At 44.3% G+C, this 22733-nt stretch overlaps 1 protein-coding gene across 1 annotated transcript; it reads right to left on the bottom strand.

The window, feature by feature from the left end:
• Window positions 1–439: 439 nt before the first annotated feature.
• On the bottom strand, window positions 440–13530 carry LOC139388711 (stomatin-like). The gene is made up of 7 exons (XM_071135564.1): window positions 13338–13530; window positions 7385–7494; window positions 6993–7065; window positions 3208–3290; window positions 2920–3123; window positions 2103–2237; window positions 440–1502 (listed from the first exon to the last, which is right to left on the bottom strand). Exons 1-7 carry the CDS (start codon window positions 13396–13398, stop codon window positions 1311–1313), a joined length of 858 nt encoding a protein of 285 aa, XP_070991665.1. The 5' UTR covers window positions 13399–13530; the 3' UTR covers window positions 440–1310.
• Between the last annotated feature and the right edge of the window lie 9203 nt (window positions 13531–22733).

Below are 22733 nucleotides of genomic sequence, written 5' to 3'. Positions count from 1 at the left end.
ACATTGGGTTGACAGAAGAGACAGTGAGACGATTCGACATTGGGTTGACAGAAGAGACAGTGAGATGATTCGACATTGGGCTGACAGAAGAGACAGTGAGACGATTCGACATTGGGTTGACAGAAGAGACAGTGAGATGATTCGACATTGGGCTGACAGAAGAGACAGTGAGATGATTCGACATTGGGCTGACAGAAGAGACAGTGAGATGATTTGACATTGGGCTGACAGAAGAGACAGTGAGATGATTCGACATTGGGCTGACAGAAGAGACAGTGAGATGCTGCATTTGTAAAACGTTACGTTATAACAGAACCTCGATTATTGCGATACAGGCATTTTCCACATCGTGCTAAAACACAAACTCAAATATAATCGGCCAGCCCTAACTTGATAAGAAATCATTTCAATATGATAAAAATAGGCTACAACAGAGCAGTTTAGTAACATACATAATAAGGGAACAATGTCCTTTACACAAACAGCAGAGTAAACATAAAACACATACCAGGTTTTATACAGTAAAGTAATTTATACTGTATAGGATCTGTAACAGCATCTGATCACGGTGCTTTTCTGATTCAAAGACATCTTTGATCTGGATGGAACCGATCACTAAACTCTGTGCCAATACAAACACTGATCAGGACTCTCCAAAGATTATATTTTTTAAATATAGCAATACATGAGTATGCTATCAGAAAATGCAGGACCAATTTCCAAATCCCATACAAATTACATGTAGCTTCTTTCACACTCGAGTGTGGTTATAAAGTACTGCTATTTGAAAATATTAAAATCCATTTCCAATTTCCATCCAGATATGCATAGAAACGACATGAAATGAGTATACTGACCCCATAGCAATGACTTAAGGCTTGAGAGGTTTAACATGGCCATAGTAAAGAGGTTTCTGCCCATAGAGACAGACAAACAGGGTCCCTAGTACATCCTGGTCTCAGCCTCATAGCAGTGCAGGAAACACCACACCTCAGTAGAGCTGGTGTCTCAGTTTCCTTTGGTTTTGTTCAAACCCTGTTTCTCTGTTCACTTCAATTGCGTTAACACACACATAAAATGGTGACATTAAGTTCTTTGACGCATAAGCTTAGGCAAGCTCTCTAACTATCCTCCTCTGCACCAGCTGGCATTGACCTAAGAACATTTGGCACAAGGGAAATGGTTCACTCAATCACAGCCACTACATTTCTACAGCAGATTCGCAAAGCAACACACTATGATATATGTGTGAACGTTTGTTTCTTGAATGTGTGTGTAACAGCAATTACAAAGCACCCATCAGGCTCTCCTCAGTCTCTCTTCATGAAGGCCTGCATCATGTCCATTGGCAGAGGGAAGATGATGGTGGAGTTCTTCTCGGCAGCAATGGTGTTGAGCGTCTGCAGGTAGCGCAGCTGTAGGCCAGACGGAGACTCAGCGATTACCAGGGAGGCCTCCTTCAGAGCCCGTGATGCGTTCACCTCCCCCTCCGCTGCGATCACCTACACACAGACACAAGGGCCCAGGGGACACAGCAGGAGGAGGACAGATACAGAGAGAAAGGGAGAGATGGAGGGAAAAGAGGGACCATTAATTCATGAAGAGAGATGATAGCGAGAGAGAGAGAGAATTCCACAGTATGCACAGAACAAGTGAATGTGAGTATATAGAGAGAAACCATAGAGAGAGTGGATGATTAAATAAATTAAATCAATCAATCCCAGAGACCTCATCTTTAACCAGCAGATTCAACATGTGAAGATGGTATCCAATCAGTGTAATGACCGATGGGAGGAGACTCGGTTAGAGGTTCCCCTGCTTGTGGCCTGCTTTGCTCTCACTATCTATTCTAGCTTAATGGAAGGGTTTTTACAGCAAGACCACTGGTTGCAAAGGAACAAGGCAGATGACATCTTGACCCTACACAAAAAAAAATTCATCTGAATGATATATTTTGAAAGTAAATCAAGCCAAGAAATAACAAAACTAAGAAGACAACTGGAATTTTCACTCAGAGGAAAAGGATTAACCTCAAAAATAGACTAAATGCATGTATGTTCCAGCGTGTGTGTTACCCTGGTCTATATGTGTCAGTGCTGTACCTTAGCCCTGGCCTCGCGGCTAGCCTCGGCCTCTGCTGCCATGGCCCTCTGGAGCTGCTGAGGCAGTTTGACGTCCTTTATCTCCACCCGCTCCACCTTGATACCCCAGTCATCTGTAGCATCATCCAGGGTGGACTGGGAACAACACAGGTGGTAAAACATTCAGCTCCACATCCAATAGGTAAACTCAGGTCATAATAGGCCCAGAACACCCCTTACTTAGCATCTCTTTGAAGACTAGATGACATATGAATCTGACATACAGGTACTGTAGGGGTTAGAGCATTGGGTCAGTAACCGAAAGGTCGCTAGTTCGGATACCCGAGCCAACAATGTGAAAAATCTGTCGATGTGCCCTTGAGCAAGGCACTTAACTCTAATTTGAACCAGCGGCTCCGTACTTCTACGGCTGTCCCTGTAAAACAACACATTTCACTGCACCTATCCAGTATCTGTGAAAACAATAAATCTTTATATTAAACTGATAGAGATCCAAATGTTCCTGCAGCAGTAAGTCTGGAGGATGAAATGTCTTGAGAGACCAGGTTAAAAACAATGAGAAAGGCCATAACCGGAAGATCAATGAATGAGTTTTCTCCAATCCTAACCTTACCCATTACAGTGTACATTCTAAAAACAGAGCCATTCAGTGAACTCTCGCAATATCTTCTCCTGTATTATGGCAATTATGGCTTGCTGTTCAACACTAAATGAATACCTATAATCTACACAGTCCTCTAGTACATGCATGATGTGGAGTTGTGCATGTCAGCATATGGTCAGTACAGAGTCATTAGTGGTCGATGTGGTTCAGTACCTGCATGCTGTGGGCGATCTCATTACGGTCAGATAGGATCTCAGCCAGGTTCTTGGTTCCCAGGACGTTTCTCAGGGTGGTTTGTGCCAGGAGGCGGGTGGCAGCGTCAGCGTTGGTGATGTTGGCCACAGCCAGGGTGGCATTCTGAACACGGTAGTATACCACACCATCGACACTGACCGTCACTGAGTCCTTTGTCAGAACCTGATGAGGGGGGAACATTCAGTTACACTGACAACTATGTATTACATGATAGGCTAATCATGGTAATACGGGGGGGGGGCTCACCTCTTGTGGGGGGATGTCGAAGGTGATGGTGCGCATGTCCACATTGATGAAGCTATCTGTGCAGGGCAGGATGAAGAACAGGCCTGTGGGGTGTGACACACACACACAAATTTAACAGCAAAGTTTAAAGCTACTCAATATCACAAAAGCTGAGAAAATGTCATTGTCAGTAAGGGTAGCATAAATCATTTAACATACAGTACAGTAGAATTGAGTAAATGTCTGGCATAAGACTACATTCAAGCCTGAGTTCCATTAGTCACACGACTGCTGTTGGTCATGACTATATACATTTGCTATTTGTTTGCACACACTCAGGTTCAGCATGGTACAATATAGCACAGTACAAACACAGAGTGCTGGGCATGATGGTGTGTAAGAAAGAGTCTTAACAGAGGCATTTAAAACTTCACTTGTGTATACATTTCCTTCTCCTTCCTTCTATAATAATTTTTCCTAGTGCCAGCTGGCCCTGGTAATACTGCAATGTAGGAGTATGCTCTAAATTTGCTATGAAAAGCATCATGGGATATGATGGAAGATTCCCACCCTAAAAATGGCAACAACTTGGTTAAGGCTAATGCAGAGCAAGACCAATGCATAAAGCATCAGGGAAAGATCTGGCATAAAAAGTAATGACTACTGACTAGCCTATAGTCTGACCTATAACAGTTGATCCTGTTAAAAGATCTTATCCGTCAGTTGGACAAGGCTTGCTTTGGAGAGCGAGGGAGAGAGCGTAGAGATGAGTAGAGTTTACTTGGGGAAACCAAATACTAAACTAAACGTTGGTGTTTATGCCTGGGCTCTTAGGGCAGATGAGGAACGTGAAGGTCCCTCCGTGATAGATGGAGAGGGTCTATTATTACCCCAGGCTGCTATCATGTGGCTGTTCCGGAATCCCGTGAGATCATGTTTCATCCATGGAGAGCATAACAGAAGGCTTCCCACAAACATAAAACAGACTTGAGAGTTTGAGGTCCATAGCATGGCTATGGTAGATTAGATACACTACTGTGGCCACTTTACAGTTACATTAGTACCACCCCTGCACAAGTAATGCCATGTCACCTGAAATCACTGGAGGTTGGAGGTTTGTGTAGTAATAGCATATCTTCCACATTGTTAAAGGGATAGTGCGCGATTTTGGCAGTTAAGCCCTTTTCTACTTACCCAGTCAGTAAAAGTGAAGAATATTTGGTTAATTTGGCTCTGCATACTGTTACTATTACTTTTTTTTGTTATAGACAACAATTATCTGCAAATAAGTTAAAAACATTCTCTGAAGATGGCAATTCCTCACAGAAGGAACCATTTAAAACAACCTAAAGGTTGCAAGATCGAATCCTCGACCTGACAAGGTAAAAATCTGCCGTTCTGCCCCTGAACAAGGCAGTTAACCCACTGTTCCTAGGCCGTCATTGAAAATAATAATTTGTTCTTAACTGACTTGCCTAGTTAAATAAAGGTAAAACAAATAAATAAATACATTTAGTGAGGAGAGAGAACCTCATTCTGGTCCCCGCAAATGTTTTCAGTGTTCAATGTCTTTACTGAAATGTGTAGGCCCTCTAATAATTTGTTCAGGCAATCATTTAAATCCGGTCAGCATTCTTGCCGACAAACTTGACCCAGTTTTGACGGTGCAACTACTTATTTGAAGTCTGATATTCCAGTTGTGTCTTTGAAAATAAATGAGGCCTGCATATTTGTAGGCATTTTCATGTATGCTTTGTTCTGGACAGAGTTGATAGAAAGTCATACAAAATTAGAAAAGGTTATATTGAAATGCCCCTTGACTCAAGTACACTAAATAGCCATAAGTATGTGGACACCCCTTCAAATGAATGAATTTGGCTATTTCAGCCACACCCGTTACTGACAGGTGTATAAAATTGAGCACACTGCCATGCAATCTCCATAGACAAACATTGGCAGTAGCTGCCCCAGTCAACTGTAAGTGCTGTTATTGCGATGTGGAAACGTCTTGGAGCAACAACGTCTCAGCCGCGAAGTGGTAGGCCACACAAGCTCACAGAACGGGACCACTGAGTGCCGAACCGCGTAAAAAGCATCTGTCCTCTGTTGCTACACTCACTACCGGGTTCCAAACTGCTCCATGAAATGGATTTCTATGGCCGAGCAGCCGTACACAAGCCTAAGAACAACATGCCAATTGTAAAGTTTGGTGGAGGAGGAATAATGTTCTGGGACTGTTTTTCATGGTTCGAGCTAGGCCCCTTAGTTCCAGTGAAGAGAAATCTTAACGCTACAGCATACAAGGACATTCTAGATGATTCTGTGCTTCCAACTCTGTGTCAACAGTTTGGGGAAGGCCCTTTCCTGTTTCAGCATGACAATGTTCCATTGAAATTTCCTTTGTGGCCCCATGCACAAAGCGAGGTCCGTACAGAAATGATTTGTCGAGATCGGTGTGGAAGAACTTGACTGGCCTGCACAGAGCCCTGACCTCAACCCCCTTCGAACACCTTTGAAATGAATTGGAACGCCGACTGCAAGCCAGGCCTAATCGCCCAACATCAGTGCCCAATCTCACTAATGCTCTTGTGGCTGAATGGAAGCAAGTCCCCGCAGCAATTTTCCAACATACTCCCGGACCACCACAAAATCTCACACTAGTGTAAATACAGTTAATTAATCAGCCATCTTAAGAACGACACTATATACTGAGGGAAAACTGTCAACAAAACCCTCAGCATCACTCTTCCACTCCAACTACAAAAAGAGAGGAGAGGCATGCCCTCTGCTCAGCACATCAGTTACAGAAATTAGGAAAGAGAACCCATTGCAAATACCCATTACAACATCATGGCAACGCATGTCAAATAGGGATAGGGTTAGCATCAATCAAAGGGTAATATCATCAGGGCGAAGGACAACACACAAACAAAAAATACAAAAGAAAGATGAGAGAGAGCAGAGAACTGAAGAGGGATGTGGGTGTTTATTCTTCACTACCAATCCAGCACCATGACTAGGCCCACTGCTGCTCATCAAGATGTCAATCTGTAGACAGGATAGCAGTAAAGCTCTCAGATCACTTTAATTCAGACAAGATCTTTAGTTTAAGCCTCTTAAGAGCATTAGTTAATTGATTGCACTTATTGCCAGATTCTGTAGTGACCGTATTTGTTGAATAATGACCTCTTTAAAAGTTCTGCTAAAGTATTCTATGAAGATTTGCAGGGAACATATTTGCATATTCAGTTTATCATACCAGATACACCTGACATCTTTTACAGTGTAACCAAGGCAAACATCTTACCACACAAACTATGCTTAAGGAAAGAAAGTGTGCTTGCTGAAAGCATGTGTGAACCCTGGAATTCTGTGTACATTCGGGAATTATGTTAACACATAAGTTACTACAGGACAGGAGAGGTTAAACTAGGACACAGGATGTGCAGAACTGACCCGTTGCAGTGCACCCCTGCACAATGGTCCAATGGAAGTAGTAGTGCAGCAGCCCACTACAATGTAAAACAAATAGGTCAAAGCAGATGTACCCCTAACCACATTAACACTGAAAAGAGGCTTGACTCTCTCCTAACATATTTTCACAGTTAAGGTGGTTTTAAGACAGGCCCACATACTTTTTATTGCAATTTTCATCCATCTCATACGGTCTGTGATCATAATATGTTTAATCAAGGGTTTTGGTAAAGTAAGTATGGGACCTTGAGAGAATCATAGCAAATATGTACAGTGAAACTTTCTCCAGGGACAGTGCATGTGATGGTGGTGATGGGAAGTGTATCTATTACCTGGCCCTTTGGCTCCTCCTCGTACGATCCGCCCCAGGCGAAAGATGATGGCCCTCTCATACTCCTTCACAATCTGGGAGAGAAAGAAACAGTGGCTTAATTAGTTGTCCCCTAGCCCTCATTTGACATTTCTCACTCTACCTTCACTGATCAGTCAATATTGAAATACCACTGATTGGGTATCAACAACATCAACTTTAAAGTGAGTATATATATCTAACAATACAACTCTGGCAGCTGGTGTAGCATTAAGAGGAGAGAAAGCCAATTTCACTGGGAATAAAGGCATACTGGTAAGTGATCAACTCATAGAATAAATAGAATGACACCACTAACCAGTTCTCAGTTCACGCATCATCTATCTTGTGTGGATGTATAGGTAATAACTGTACCTTAATACACATCCATATGGAGAGAGGCAGAGTTGCAAGCATCAGAAGGATGGATAAGCCGACTATGATCCAACCACATAGGCCATTGTCAGTATCTGAGCTCTCCAAGGCTGAAAGACAATACAAAAACATACAAACAGAGTAAAATACAACCGAAGACAGAAAATAAACCTTTTCACATCCCAGCCATTACAAGAGCAGCCCCTTCAACATCATGCATTTCTGGTAACTTCTTTACTCTTTATTTTTCATTTGGATTCTTCTGTGAATTGCCAAGTGAAAGGGAAAGGGGGATACCTCGTCAGTTGTACAACTGAATGCCTTCAACTGAAATGTGTCTTCCGTATTTAACCCAATCTTCTTTTTGTGACAGGCAATTCTGATATTTTTCCCACTAATTGGTCTTTGTCCAACCAGATCAGCTCTGAAAAAGATCTGATATGGTAAGACATGATGTGATTGGTCAAAAGACCAATTATGTAAAAAATATCAGAATTGGGCTGCCTGTGTAAACGCAACCTTAATAACCTAAATTGTGAATCAGATACATAGGCTACAAACAATTAGGCTGAAATTTGTTTTATAACTACCGGTAATACCCAGAAACAGTGTGCATGTGTCTCATGTCAGCAACCAGCGGAAGCATCCCATCCAGGTAACACTAACCTTTCCCTAGATTAACACCCTGAACCACCCAAATAAAATTTGGCAAATGCAAACCCCTAAAGTTTTACTAATTGAATTAAACCTACAGGCTACATATCTAACAAGCATCTATCCCTTCAAGGAATCACAATCAGTAAGCAAACTTCTTGAGCCTACAGAGAAATGTCATACAAAGCATTCACAACAGTAACATTGCAAGCCTTTAATGAGGGGGATACACTCATATAATAGCCCAGTTAGCAAAACTATTCTGGTGCATTCTAGGGCTAATAGTTACTAATACTAACTGACACTAAACTAAGTTATGGATTTTATCTGGCAAATAACCTTACTATACTACTACCTAGCAGGGATGTCGCCCTACCTAAGCTCAAGACCAAAAATGCAAAAGTAGGCTACAAAAAAGTAGACTAAAATCATTCCAAACCCAATTAAAATGCAATGGCAATTTGGCATCAATTGATTGGCTGGCTTTAGGACCATGTGGAGCATCTCTCTGAGAGAAGCTGCCAGCCTGCCCGCCATTCTCTCAAGAGAGTACCAGACAGTTTACTTTGCCAGTCAGCCACATTGTTTGTTGAGTTGCAGCGGTCAGTGAAAAGCAGTTAAATATTTAAAAATACAATCGTAGGAAAAACAGTTTAGAAAGCAAATGGCTTTTTTCTGAAAAGAGAAGAAATAGACTAAACTGCCTCAACTCCCAATTGAGTGAACAGTAGCCTATCTATCTTATTGGCACCAGTGGAGAGCATTGGCCATATCTCCAGTGAGTGTGCCCATATTCACTTTCTTTATCATTGGATCACTACCACTGGAACGTGTTTTTGGGGACAATCATTTCCTCCTCCAGGCTAGATGGATGTCATACTGTACAATTTGCTTCTCCCCTTTTCGTAGACCTAGATTAGATGTTTGATCTGTTGGTCAGTGTCAGCAGAGTAGGCTACTAATTTGTGAGTAGGAGAGTAGGCTACTAAAATAGGCTTATGCTTATGTCTCCAGTCATATAAAGTTTAGTAGAATTGCATGAAATGTGTTTATAAAAAAGGCTACATTATTCCTATGCAACGAAATGAGAAGAAACGTGCTCAGGCATGCATTGTTCAGAACTGTCTATTTTGCTAACAGTGATTGAGATATATTATTAGCCAAAATGATGACTATGCAATCTCCTCACATTAGGAATAGTAGCCTAACATGCTCGCGTCGCGTGCGGTACATGTTATTCAATCACTGCGCCTCAGCGAGCGTCTGCGTGGCCAGGCGCTAAAATAGAAATAGGTTCTATTTGTGACCCTCAACGCACTGCAAGTCTGGCCTATCCCATCTCCTCATTGGTTTTTAAGAGCATATACCCACATGGGTGATTGAAAGATGAACTGACATCCACACTCCAGTCGGTTGTAGTAATGCACCGTAAAGTTGGTTGCCAACCACCATATAAAGTCCAAAGAAGTAAAAAAGAAGGCTGAGGAAGGAGAGATGACGAGAAAGGAATTCGGTTTACCGTTTTATCTGTGGATTAATAATTGTTGCAGTAAAGGAACCTTGTGCATTTCAGGTCAAATAACAACCCAATGTTTATATCCAAGGACAAATTAGCTAGCAACAGCAAGCTAGCTAGCTAAATTGCCAGAAATGTTTTATGCTTTTCGACCTAACCCCAAATTAATATAATTGGTTCAGAGTTTGTTTTGATATTTCAACCTGCGTGCCCTGATCGTGTCTGGTGTGGAGGTACAAAATCAACATGCGCATGCGCGCGTCCAGTTTGGTCAGCATGTAACTGACATTAGTCTGCAAATGTAACGATCCGCATTGCCTTTAGAAATCATTCACACCCCTTGACTTTTTCTAAATGTTTCTGTGTTACAGCCTGAATAATTGTTTTATTAAATGTAGATTTATTTTGTCACTGGCCTACACACAATACCCCATAATGTCAAAGTGGGATTATGTTTTTAGAAATGTTTACTAATTCAGAATTTGCAATAATGCCCCGTTCAAAACAACTGAGTACTTGGAAAAATACGAGGTGAAATCATGACGTCAGTGATCTTCAGGTCGGAACGTCGGAGCTCTAGAAAGAGGCCCGAGTTCCCGAGTTGGAATTCCGAGTTGGATGACTGTTCAAATCGTTTTTTCCCAGTCAGAGATAGTTTTTCTCAGATTTACCAGTTGTTTTGAACGCACTGAAGTCGGAGAGTTACGAGTTCACAGTTGTTTAACGTGGCATTAGATAGAGCCCGTTAAGATCTGAATTACGGTCTGAGGCTGGCAGTGGCGTGTATTCATGGATGCCAGGCTTCCCCCCCAAAAAAATGACCAAGAAAAAAATAATACAGAAAATAATGTATCTTTCGTATCTCTGTGTTTCATACTTTTTCTTCAATTTGCACGAGGCTGAATGTACAGTAGTATCACTGGAGAAAGCTACCAAGTGAGTGAAACAGCGCCCCTCTGTCTCTGTCTGCTAATGTCTAGTCCTAAAGAGTATGACGTCTTTGCCGCCCGTAACATTGAATGCAAGGAAAGCCAGCGAGCATTTGGCCTTCCTTGATTAAAAAATATAAATAATATGGCTTTCGAGCTAAAATGAGTGAGCTCAACTGTGTCCTGGCGCACTAACAAAAAGTGTCAAGGGAAGCCAGTTTGAATTTGGCGTCACTCCTATCAAATCGCATTGAGAGCATACGTAAATGACAGAAACAACTTGAATTGTTACATCTTGCTGTGTTTTTGTCCTCCTGGAGGCTAGCTAGCTAAAATTGCCCTTTCATAAACTAGCCATGGATGGAGATAGGGATTTGTACTTCTGGTTTTAACTAGTTCTCCGTACTGGTCAATGATTATAATGGCAACTCTGATCCAACCATTCGTTCATACACTGTTCCCCTGGCCTGAAGGGATGGAAGTTCAATATGTAGCTAGATGTAGAAGGCTAATGTTAACTAGCTAACGTTGCCCATGCAAGGAAGTTAGGCTAGTGAGCAAGAATTTTAACCAGGTAGCGTAGGACAACAACAAATAAAAGTGTGTACTTCATGACAGAGTGACAAACCATTTTGTCAACATGAAAGAGAGAAGGGTGGCATTGGCATTTCTCTACAAGTAGGGCGAGTCAACATGTTTTTCTACTTCCAGAAACACACAAATAGATCAGAACCATGGACAGCCACATCATATTTAACCAGTGGCGACCCGTCATTCACAGCAGGTGGGGCCGAGCAAAAAATAAATAAACTACATTTGCCAAAATACGAAGTATACAAACAGCGGACACCTTCAGTGCTTTTAGGGCCCATAATGCAATTCTTTGGAAAATGGGGGTAGATTCACATCGTTTTCGGGTTTGAAGAAAATGGCAGAAAATATGCAGCCGAAGTCCAACGAGAGCGGATTGAAATTCATTGCTTAAACTAATTATGACAAATATTAAAATGTTGAGCAATATAATAAAGTAATGACTTTTCAAATAAGTTACCTTACACGTTATGTTGGCTGACAATTTTTTTGCTACGCTATCCTTATGAACCACATAGCATGTCATTACAGCAGTATGTACCGGTATGTTAGCTAGCTACCTAACGTTAATTGGCTACTAATACATCAAACTTGCCAGTATATTAACTATAACCTAACTACCCAACGTTTATTGACCTGATTATTCTTGTCATTCTTAACTAAGTGGTATAGTTGTTGTCCGTTCTCAATGGACATTCGGGTGCCTTCGTAAAAATTTGCTCTGGCTATCTACTCCGATTTCAGAGCACTCTACCAGAGCACAGAATAACTTATACATTTACGAACGCTCAACACCCGTTGAATATGGCCGGCTTCAGTAAACGTCGGCAAAAAAACGTAATTAAATTGTTGCCAGCAGCAACGCTCTGGATAACATGAAAACTGCCTAACCAGCTCTGCTAGAGCGAGTAAAATGGTCAGAGTGTGGTGTCTCTCATTTGTGTCTGTAAGTAGCTAGCAAGTTGGACAGTTAGATTGGGGGCTTGACTGCCGTTGTAAGTTTACATTGTTCAAATCAACCCTACTCCTGGGGCCTACATTTCTCTAAAACCGGTTATAGGCCTGTGCACCACCATGTCAGAGCAGTGGGTGAAATTATGAGGGGAAAATATACCAAATTATTAGGGTGAGGCACATGGGCTACTAACAGCTTACTACACGACTAAAACCGTCCTAGCTCGCTCATTAATGTCTTGATCATTTTACGTATTGCCTCTTATGTATTGTCTTCCCCCTTATGCTGCTTATTGTCAGTAGAAAGCGCATTTGTTTAAGCAAGTCAGCTATGTTTTTTAAAAAGGCAGTAATTGAGGCTCAATGAACTGTATCGCTGCCAGACAAGGCTCCGCTGTTAGCCAGGTGAGGCAGTGGTAAAGTGTTGGGACTGCTGTTGGGACAACTTTATGTAGGCCCTAACAGTTTGTGTTCACCGTTTGTCACCATTTATAGTGCAAGTAAATAATTTGCCCTACCAAGATTGACATGCTAAAATCGCCACTGTATGTAGCTTACGTTGATTGGACTAAGTTGTTTTTAGTATCTTTTAGTTGTCACTGTATTAGACTAAGCACATGTGATTTGATGGTGCTGGAATAGTGGAGGCAGCTCCTGTTTTCTTTGTGCACACGCATAACTCTCGTGATTCTAAATCAATTGGCTAGTTGTTTAGTGGTCCGAAAATGTCGGGAAACATTAACTTGCTTGGTCGTGCTGTAGGTCAATTAACTGTTTGTTTACATGCAAATTGCTTTGTGGACTTCACCGGATAGAGGTTGCACTCCGGTTGTGTGATACAACAAAGGGGTGGTTGAATTTATTCTGCCACTGTGTTTTCTTATTGTCTCGGCCTTTAGGTCTATATAATCACGGTCGCAATGCATATGAAATAACAGGTTCTAGAGCAAACAACTCAATTATCACAACATAGGTTGTAATATGGCTATTTTTTCTGACTTTTCCCTGGTGATTTTATCCACGCACAGCTACTGGAAGCTCGTAGTTTCTGCACAACACTGTAGGCAAAATGTGTTCAATGCAACAATGTAATTGTAATCTCAAACTGTAACCGTTATATCAGCAAGTCTGCTACATTGTGGCATAAATGCGTGGGTTGCTGGACTTGCATGACACAGCCGTGTTTTGTAGGGCGTGTCCCTGTCCCACTACTTTCTTTGGTCATGTGTTGTCTAAAGAGACGCAAATGTGGCCATTTTGTCTATAAATATAAACATATCCGCCGGATTTAGTAAATAAACCGGATTACCTGCTTGACGTTCCCGTCTTTTACTCTCTCTCGACTGGGTTTCTTTGCCGTATTCTTCCATTGTAAAATACAGTTCAGTCACTGATCTCAGAGCTGTGGCTTCAGGTTAGTATGTTTGTTGCTGAAAACCAGCTTGTGTTTGAGTCACAATATAGTAGGCTACATTTCCCGATGACGCTTAAATATATTTTTTCTTAATTTTCATGCACTTTGTCACCCCCTACTGGGTATAATAGGTCAACCACTACAATGAAATAGAGATATATGGAGGACTCCAGTGCCAGAAAGCTCGTTTTACGTTTTAGCATGGGCAGCAGCATTGAGGACTTTCACCATTTTGTAGTAGTCAACTGGGTGGACTTCCTATAGGTTAAGGAAGTATCACATAATTCCACCCAGATCACAAGGATGGACCAGACAATTAATTATACTTGTAAGCAAACATTCCATAATTACAGGTGGCATAAATCGCCAACCTTGGCTTTCTACCTGTTCAAAAAACACAGTCCAGGTGGCAGTATGCACCTTTTCAGTTTGCTTGCCAACTCAGTAAAAGAAGAAAATTGACCACTTCAAAATGGAGATGGCCAAAATGACACTAACCATGCTCTCATAGACGCCATGGTGGGACAGATAAGATGTTGCATCCTCTAACTATCTCTATGGATGTGCCTTTATCCCAATAGTGGGGTGGTGTATCTGATAAATTAACGTTTTGATAAAAGCACCACATTTGGCAACGATGTAGATTTATGTGCCCTGAAAATATTTAGATATGGAGCCACCCCAGATTTGGCCTATCCCCCATTTTGGGGAAAAATGGCCCCTGACTGTAATTATATTTTACAAATCAGAAGGACTGCTTTGAGGTCAAGGGACCAAATTTGTCATAGAGCTTGATTTATGGACATTGAAAATATATTTAAATATGGAGCCACCACAGATTTGGCCCCTGGGGGCCGTAGCGGCTATCATTTGAAATGGCTGCTAACGGTAGCACTATTTAACAGTTCAGATGGATTTTTTTGTTGTTGAGACAAACACACCAAATTTGTCACAAAGCTAGATTTATATAGCAAGAAAATTTGATATGGAGCCCCCACAGATTTGGCCCCTTGGGGCCGTAGCAGCCATCATTTGAAATGGCTGCTAACGGTAGCACTAATTAACAGTTCTGATTTTTTTTGTTGTTGAGACAAACACACCAAATTTGTCACAAAGCTAGATTTACGTAGCAAGAAAACAATTAGATATGGAGCCACCACAGATTTGCCCCCCTGGGAGTCGTGGGGCAGTCATTTTACTAAATGGCCGCAGACTATACCACTATTTTACAAACCTTTAATCTACAAAACGTGGCCTTTACTTCTTGACCTGGATCTCCTGAAAACCAAAAGGTTTAAAGGCCCAGTGCTGTCAAAACCATGATTTTTCTGTGTTTTAGATACAATCAGTGGCCAGTTTATTAGGTACACTACCTCACAGACAGTGAGTCACGTGGCCGTGGCTTGCAGACAGGCATTGAGGCATTCAGTTGCTGTTCGATTGAATATTAGAACAGGCAAAACAAGTGACCTAAGCGACTTTGAGTATGGTATGATCGTCTGTGCCAGGCACGCCGGTTTCAGTACTTTAGAAATGGTCGGCCTCCTGGGCTTTTCACACATGACAGTGTTTAGGGTGTACCGAGAATGGTGCGACAAACAAAAAACATCCAGTCAGCGGCAGTCCTGTGTGTGAAAACAGCTCGTTGATGAGAAGCCGAGGAGAATGGCAAGAATCGTGTAAGCTAACAGGCGTGCCACAAACAGGCAAATAATGGAACAGTACAACAGTGGTGTGCAGAACGGCATCTCGGAACGCACAGCTTGTCTGTCCTTATCACACATGGGTTATTGCAGCAGACGACCACACCGGATTCCACTCCTATCAACTAAAAACAAGATGTGGCTCCAGTGGGCATGTGATCACAAACACTGGACAATTGAGGAGTGGAAAAACATTGCCTGGTCTGACGAATTCCGGTTCCTGTTCCATTATCCTGATGGCAGAGTCAGGATTTGGCATAAGCAGCATGAGTCCATGGCCCCCTCCTGTCTGGTGTAATTAGTACAGGCTGGTGGCAGTGGTGTAATGGTGTTGGGAATGTTTTCCTGGCACACATTAGGTCCCTTGATACCAATTTCCTTGCTCCGAAGAATTCAGGCGGTTCTGGAGGCACAGTGTGGTCCGACCCGGAACTAGATGGGTGTACCTAATAGACTGGACACTGAGTGTATATTTCCACTATGAGGTTAGAATAATTCTTTGAAATTCCGAAAGTAATTTAGTGTTAGAGCTGTTTGAAAAGACCGGCTGAAATTTCAGCCTGTTGTGGTGGGAATTGTTTTTGCCTGCCTGGTGACATCACCAGGTGGTAAATAAGTTAATAGAGCAATAATACAAATAATTTGAAAACTCTCTGCCAATAGCAGCTAGTTTTCAGTTTTCCCCTCCCCACTAAGACCACTCGGCTGGAGAAATGGCTCTTTGCTAAGAAGCTATTTTTGTTTCTTTTTGACCATTTGAATTGAAAACAATCACAGTAAGGTACTAGCCTTTTACTGATGTGGGCTAAATCAGGGTGTTTCTTGGTAGTCTTAAACCAATCTTCTGTGAGCGGACCAAGTAATTGGGCGTCACTCTAAAGCGGGAAGGTGGAATAAACGAGTCAGGAGTAAGTTTTCTTGATTGAACACAGTTCTCTATTGAGGGCATTTGGTCAACACAAACACTCCAACATAATCAATGAAAATCTTCCAAGGAAAAACATACATCTTCTTCTCCAGATGAAACAAGAACATAATAGGAGTATCTTTAAACTACAACAAAAAGTCACGGGATTGTCACCGTCTTAGTGGTTCTTCCTGGATAGCTCCTCTCTCTCGGTGGCCATCTTCCAGAGATAGTTTCCCCCCCCTTTCTGCTGGTTCCATTCTCTCTCTTATAGGGGAAGGAGAGTATGTCATTAGTACCGTCAGCTGTGCTTAATTGCCTCTGGTTACCTTGTCTCCCATGCCTTGTTGGGCTACTATCCATGAGCCCAGCCTGCCCTCTGGTGGTCCTTCCACATACCTTCCCCCCCAGGACCGAACCGGAGGGTCGGGCGCCAGACGCACCGTCTTGGTCGCGTCGGGACAGCGCGTCTGCATTCCCGTTCCTCGATCCGGCCCTGTGGATGACATGGAAAGAGAACGGTTGTAAAGACAAAAACCATCTGGCTATTCTGTTGTTATTGTTTCTCTTACCAGCCATCCACGTGAGGGGCGCATGGTCAGTAACTAATGCAAACCTCCGACCCAGTAGGTAGTACCGGAGATAATCGAGGGCCCACTTGATGGCTAAGGCCTCTTTCTCTACGGTCGCATACCTCTGTTCCCGATCGCTGAGCTTCCTACTAATGAAGAGAATCGGCTTCTCTTCTTCACCTTTACCCTGAGCTAGTACGGCCCCAAGCCCTGTATCCGAGGCGTCGACCTGCACAATGAACTCTTGTGAGAAGTCCGGAGCCTGTAGAACGGGATCAGAACACAGGCCATCTTTTAGCAATTGAAAGGCCTCTTCCGTCTCGTCTTTCCACTCTACCTGGTTTGGCAGGTTTTTCCTGATGAGGTTTGTGAGGGGGTTGGCAATGGTTGCATATCCCGGGATAAAACGGCGATAATATCCTGTTATCCCTAAGAAGGCCCGAACGTCTCGCTTGGTCCGGGGTCGAGGCCAGTCACGAATGGCCCTTGTCTTCTCTGCCTGTGGGCGTATTTTCCCATTCCCCACGGTGTACCCCAGGTATTCCGCTTCGGACAGGCCCAGGCAGCATTTATTTGGATTGGCTGTCAACCCTGTGGCTTCCAAACTCACGAGCACCGCCCGTAATCGCAGGAGGTGACTATCCCAGTCCTCGCTGTGGATGACCACATCGTCTATGTACGCCGCTGCATACTCTTGATGGGGCCGTAGAATGGCATCCATGAGGCGTTGGAAAGTTGCAGCGGCACCGTGCAGTCCGAAGGGCATCCTCACATACTGGAAAAGCCCCTCTGGGGTGGCGAAGGCAGTCTTTGGGCGATCCTCCGGAGCCACCGGCACTTGCCAATATCCCTTCGTCAAATCCAGGGTAGTGATGAACTTGGCCTTTCCTAAGCGCTCCAAGAGTTCATCCACGCGGGGCATGGGATACGCATCGAATGTAGAGATGGCATTCACGCCCCTAAAGTCGTTGCAGAGTCTCATACTACCATCGGATTTGGGGACCAGGACTATGGGACTGGACCACTCACTCGTCGAGGGCTCGATCACGCCCATCCTCAACATTTCCCTCACCTCTTTCTTAGCGATGACTCGGCGAGCCTCAGGAATCCTGTAAGGGCGGATATGCACCTTCTTGCCGGGTTCAGTGTGGATATGGTGGAACAGGACATCTGTTTGTCCTGGGAATGGAGAGAATATTCGACCGAAGTTCATAATCAGCTTGTCTAGCTGTCTTGACTGCTCCGGTAGGAGAGTTTGGCCACGGCGCACCTGTGGTAGAGCCTCCTCTTTTCCTTTGCCCTCCAGGGCCATCAAAGCCACCTCCTCCTCTCGTCCATGGTACGTCTTCAGCAGGTTTATGTGATAGAGTTGGACCTTCTTCCTCCTGTCAGGTTGCTTGATGAGGTAATTAACCGGTGAGACCCTTTTCATTACCTCGTAGGGCCCCCTCCACTGCGCCAGCAAGCGATGTTCGGCCGTGGGCACAAGCACCATCACTTTCTCTCCCACGGTGAACTCACGGGGGGTCGCGGACTTATCATAGGCCCGGCCTTGGGTCCTTTGGGCCTTCTCCATATGCTCCTTGACTATGGGCCACACTGCTGACAGGCGGTCTCTCATCAGGGTAACGTGCTCTATTGTGGATCGAAAGGGGCATGGTTGGGTCTCCCAGGTCTCCTTGGCTAAGTCGAGGATTCCTCGACAGGGTCTGCCATAGAGCAATTCAAACGGAGAGAATCCAGTGGATGCCTGGGGTACTTCTCGCAGGGCAAACATTAAGTGTGGGAGAAGCATGTCCCAGTTCTTCCCGTCTCGGGACACCACTCTTCTCAACATGCTTTTAATCGTTTTGTTCAAGCGTTCACACAACCCGTCTGTTTGAGGGTGGAATATGCTTGTACGTATCTGTTGAACCTGATATAACCGACACAAGTCCTTCATCAACCGGGACATGAACGGGGTTCCTTGATCGGTTAAGATAGTCTTGGGGAGACCCACCCGAGAGAACATCAGGAATAACTCCTTGGCAATTCCCTTTGACGACATGTTACGCAGGGGTATGGCCTCCGGGAACTTGGTAGCGTAATCTATAACCACTAGGATGTACTCGTGTCCTCTGGCGGATTTTGGGAGGGGTCCTACGAGGTCCATAGCTATGCGTTCAAAGGGAGTCTCTATGATGGGGAGAGGAATCAAAGGGTTACGTAGGTGTGGCCGTGGGGCTGTACGTTGACATTGATCACACGTCCTACAATACCTGGCCACATCCCGGGTGACCCGGGGCCAATAGAATCTCTGCATGATTCTGTCAATAGTCTTGTCCCGTGCCAGGTGTCCTCCTAGGACGTGGGAATGGGCTAACTGTAGAACTGTATCCCTGTATGGCCTAGGCACCATTAGTAATTCCTGGTTTTCCCCCCTTCGTCGTACGACCCAGTATAAGAGACCCCGCCTGATTGCATAGTAAGGAAGAGGGGGCTCACCTGATCCGTTGACGTTCCTCCCGTCAATCACCTTCACCTTCCTCATGGCCTCCCTTAGGTCTGGGTCTCTATGCTGCGAGGTGCCGAACTGTCCCTTTAATTCCTGGGGCAGGTCGACCTCGGTAGAGGGATGTGGAGGATGTTCCACATCCCCATCAAGGGTGACCGAGGAGAATCCCTTCCAGGTTCCCTCCTCGGATGGAGCTTCAAATATATCCCTTAGCGCCTGGTTGCTCCTTTCTTCCTGCGTTGTGTATAACCCTTCACATGTGTCTTCATCGGTGGTTTCCTGGAATATCTGTCGTAAACGTTGGGTTGCTATTTCTTCCTCTGCTGCAGAGGACGATGACGCGGCTACGTCTCCTTGTAGGACTACTACCTCGGGCTTGGATTTTCTCTTCTTCCAGGACATAACGTCATCTGCCGAAGCTCCTTATATAGGGGACAGTCTCTCCCGATCAATAATGGCACCTTCAGCTGGGGCACTTTCCCTGCCCTGACTGTACACCTTCCTTTTGGAGTGAGAATAGGCAGATTCACAGTGGGGTAATAGTGGGTGTCTCCATGGATACAGGACACGGCTACTTTGTCTGGTAGCAGTGCTGCAGAGGTCACCATCCGCTCCTCTACTAACGTAACCATACTTCCCGAGTCGAGAATAGCTACCACATCTTGTCCTTCGACTCGCACCGGAATCTCTGAGGCTGGGGCTATCTCTGCTAACCAACAGTGTTGATCCTGTCCCCTCAAAACGGGATGTGTGGGGATAGGCAGTGATGACTCCGTGACCATGGGCTCATCCTTGCTAGGACACTGTGGGGCATAATGGTTGGGAGACTGACATTTATAACACCGACCCTGCTGTGTGGTGGCTGACTTCTCCCACCTCCGGGGGGGGTTTGGACGTTTCGGTGGCGGGCGCGCCGGGGTGAGTCGTGGTACGGGATTGGAAGACTCCTTCCGTTCCTCCTTGTCACTTTTTAACAACTCCCCTGTAGACCGATATGTTTCTACCGCCTGGGCTATGTCGTCGGCTGACAACGGGTTGGCTTGCCCCACAACCCTTTTTAAGTCACTGGGTAATTCCCTCAATATCTTGTCCACTACGAGAGTCTCTATCACATGTCCTACTCCCTTTCCAGGTTCTAGCCACTGTTTCGTCAGTCGTATTAATGCGAAGATCTGGGCACGGACGGGTTGATCAGCTGTATAGGTCCATTGATGGAATTTTACAGCCCTATCTCTGGCAGTCAGCTGGTACCGGGACAGGATCTCGGTTTTTAGTCGCCCATAGTCCGCAGCTTCGCGGGAATCCAGGTCAAAATAGGCTTCCTGAGCCACCCCGGTCAAAAGAGGGGCTAATGCGCTCGCCCATTCTGTGGGCGGCCACTCTTCCAAGGTGGCCGTCCTTTCGAAGGTCATGAGGAAGGCCTCAATATCATCCTCCTTGGAGAGACGAGGTAAGATGGCGTGAGCAGCCGCTCTTGGCTTAACTCTAGGTTCTTCTCGTCGGCTCAGCTGTTGTTGCAGGAGTTCTATGGTTGTCTGCTGTGCCGTGATCAATTGTTGTAGTAGGGCGTTATCCATCGTTCTTGAATGGTTCCTCCGGGTCTACTGGAAGAATCTTGATTTACTCACTTATCCTTGTGTCACTCGTCCACCTAATGCCCGCATTCTCCACCAATGTGAGCGGACCAAGTAATTGGGCGTCACTCTAAAGCGGGAAGGTGGAATAAACGAGTCAGGAGTAAGTTTTCTTGATTGAACACAGTTCTCTATTGAGGGCATTTGGTCAACACAAACACTCCAACATAATCAATGAAAATCTTCCTAGGAAAAACATACATCTTCTTCTCCAGATGAAACAAGAACATAATAGGAGTATCTTTAAACTACAACAAAAAGTCACGGGATTGTCACCGTCTTAGTGGTTCTTCCTGGATAGCTCCTCTCTCTCGGTGGCCATCTTCCAGAGATAGTTTCCCCCCCCTTTCTGCTGGTTCCATTCTCTCTCTTATAGGGGAAGGAGAGTATGTCATTAGTACCGTCAGCTGTGCTTAATTGCCTCTGGTTACCTTGTCTCCCATGCCTTGTTGGGCTACTATCCATGAGCCCAGCCTGCCCTCTGGTGGTCCTTCCACACTTCTTTGAAACAAAAGTATACACCTCACACATATGGTTATGGGCTTAAACATGAGTAATGTCAGAAAAACTAGACATAGTAGGATAGTTTATCTATTTACCTAGTTGGCTTATTGTTGTGTGTTCTATGCAGGAGAAATATTGCTCAAGGCGCATTCAAGTTACATGAATTGAATATAGGCAGAAAATATAGGCCACATTTGTTTAGTAAGCTACTCAAACTTCTACCAGCCGCACTGTTTTACAGTTTATACGTAATGCGTATGGTCTAATGAACGAAAGCCTGAATTAATGCAATGATTAACTGATAATTAACAGAATTATCAAAAACAAATAGGCCTACATGCTTGCATTTGTGCAGGCTGTGTATCCACCGCATTGTTGTTCTTCTAAACGGGTAAAAAAAAGGTAAACGCAACATGTAACGTGTTGGTCCCATGTTTCATGAGCTAAAGTAAAAACATCCCAGACATTTTCCATAAGCACAAAAAGCTTATTTCTCTAAAATATTGTGAACAAATTAGTTTACATTCATGTTAGTGAGCATTTCTCCATTGCAAACATAATCCATCCACCTGACAGGTGTGGCATATGAAGAAGCTGATTTAACAGCATGATCATTACACAGGTGCACCTTGTGCTGGGGACAATAAAAGTCCACTTTAAAATGTGCCGTTTTGTCAAGCAACACAATGCCCCAGATGTCTCAGGTTTTTTAGGGAGCGCGCAATTGGCATGCTGACTTGCAGGAATGTCCTCCAGAGCTGTTGCCAGAGAATTTAATGTTCATTTCTCTACCATAAGCTGCCTCCAACGTCATTTTAGAGAATTTGGCAGTACGTCCAAATGGCCTCACATCCGCAGACCACATATTACCACGGCAGCCCAAGACCTCCACGTCGGCATCTTCAACTGCATGATCGTCTGAGGGGTGGTGGGGGTAGCTGAGGAGTATTTCTGTCTGTAATAAAGACCTTTTGTGAGGAAAAACTCATTCTGATTGGCTGGGCCTGGCTCCCCAGTGCATGGGCCTGGCTGCCAAGTGGGTGGGCCTATGCCCTCCCAGGCCCTCCCATGGCTGCACTCTTGCCCAGTCATGTGAAATCCATAGATTAGGGCCTCTTGTATTTATTTCAGTTGACTGATTTCCTTACATGAACTGTAACTCAGTATAATATTTGAAATTGTTGCATGTTGCATTTACTTTGTTGTTCAGTATATTTCTCAGGTTAGGCCTTTCACGTGAGCTCGGCTTTCCAGGGAAAACCTTGGCAACGTGTTGTATTCTCACGTGCAGAGAACTTGGCCACGCTCTGCGCTTGGACAAATTAGAACGTTTTTGCCCCACACAGAAGGGAGAGTTCCCAGCTCCACACACTCTCAGTGCGTGCATGGCTGCTGTGTCTGCCTCGCTGAGCACAGAATGGAATTAGCAAAAAAACACAACACAACATGTTCCTCAGTGTTTAAAAAGTGTTTAAAT

Source organism: Oncorhynchus clarkii, chromosome 29, assembly GCF_045791955.1.
Source record: "Oncorhynchus clarkii lewisi isolate Uvic-CL-2024 chromosome 29, UVic_Ocla_1.0, whole genome shotgun sequence".
In the NCBI taxonomy this organism is placed as follows: domain Eukaryota; kingdom Metazoa; phylum Chordata; class Actinopteri; order Salmoniformes; family Salmonidae; genus Oncorhynchus; species Oncorhynchus clarkii.
This window is presented reverse-complemented; position numbering and strand designations above follow the sequence as displayed.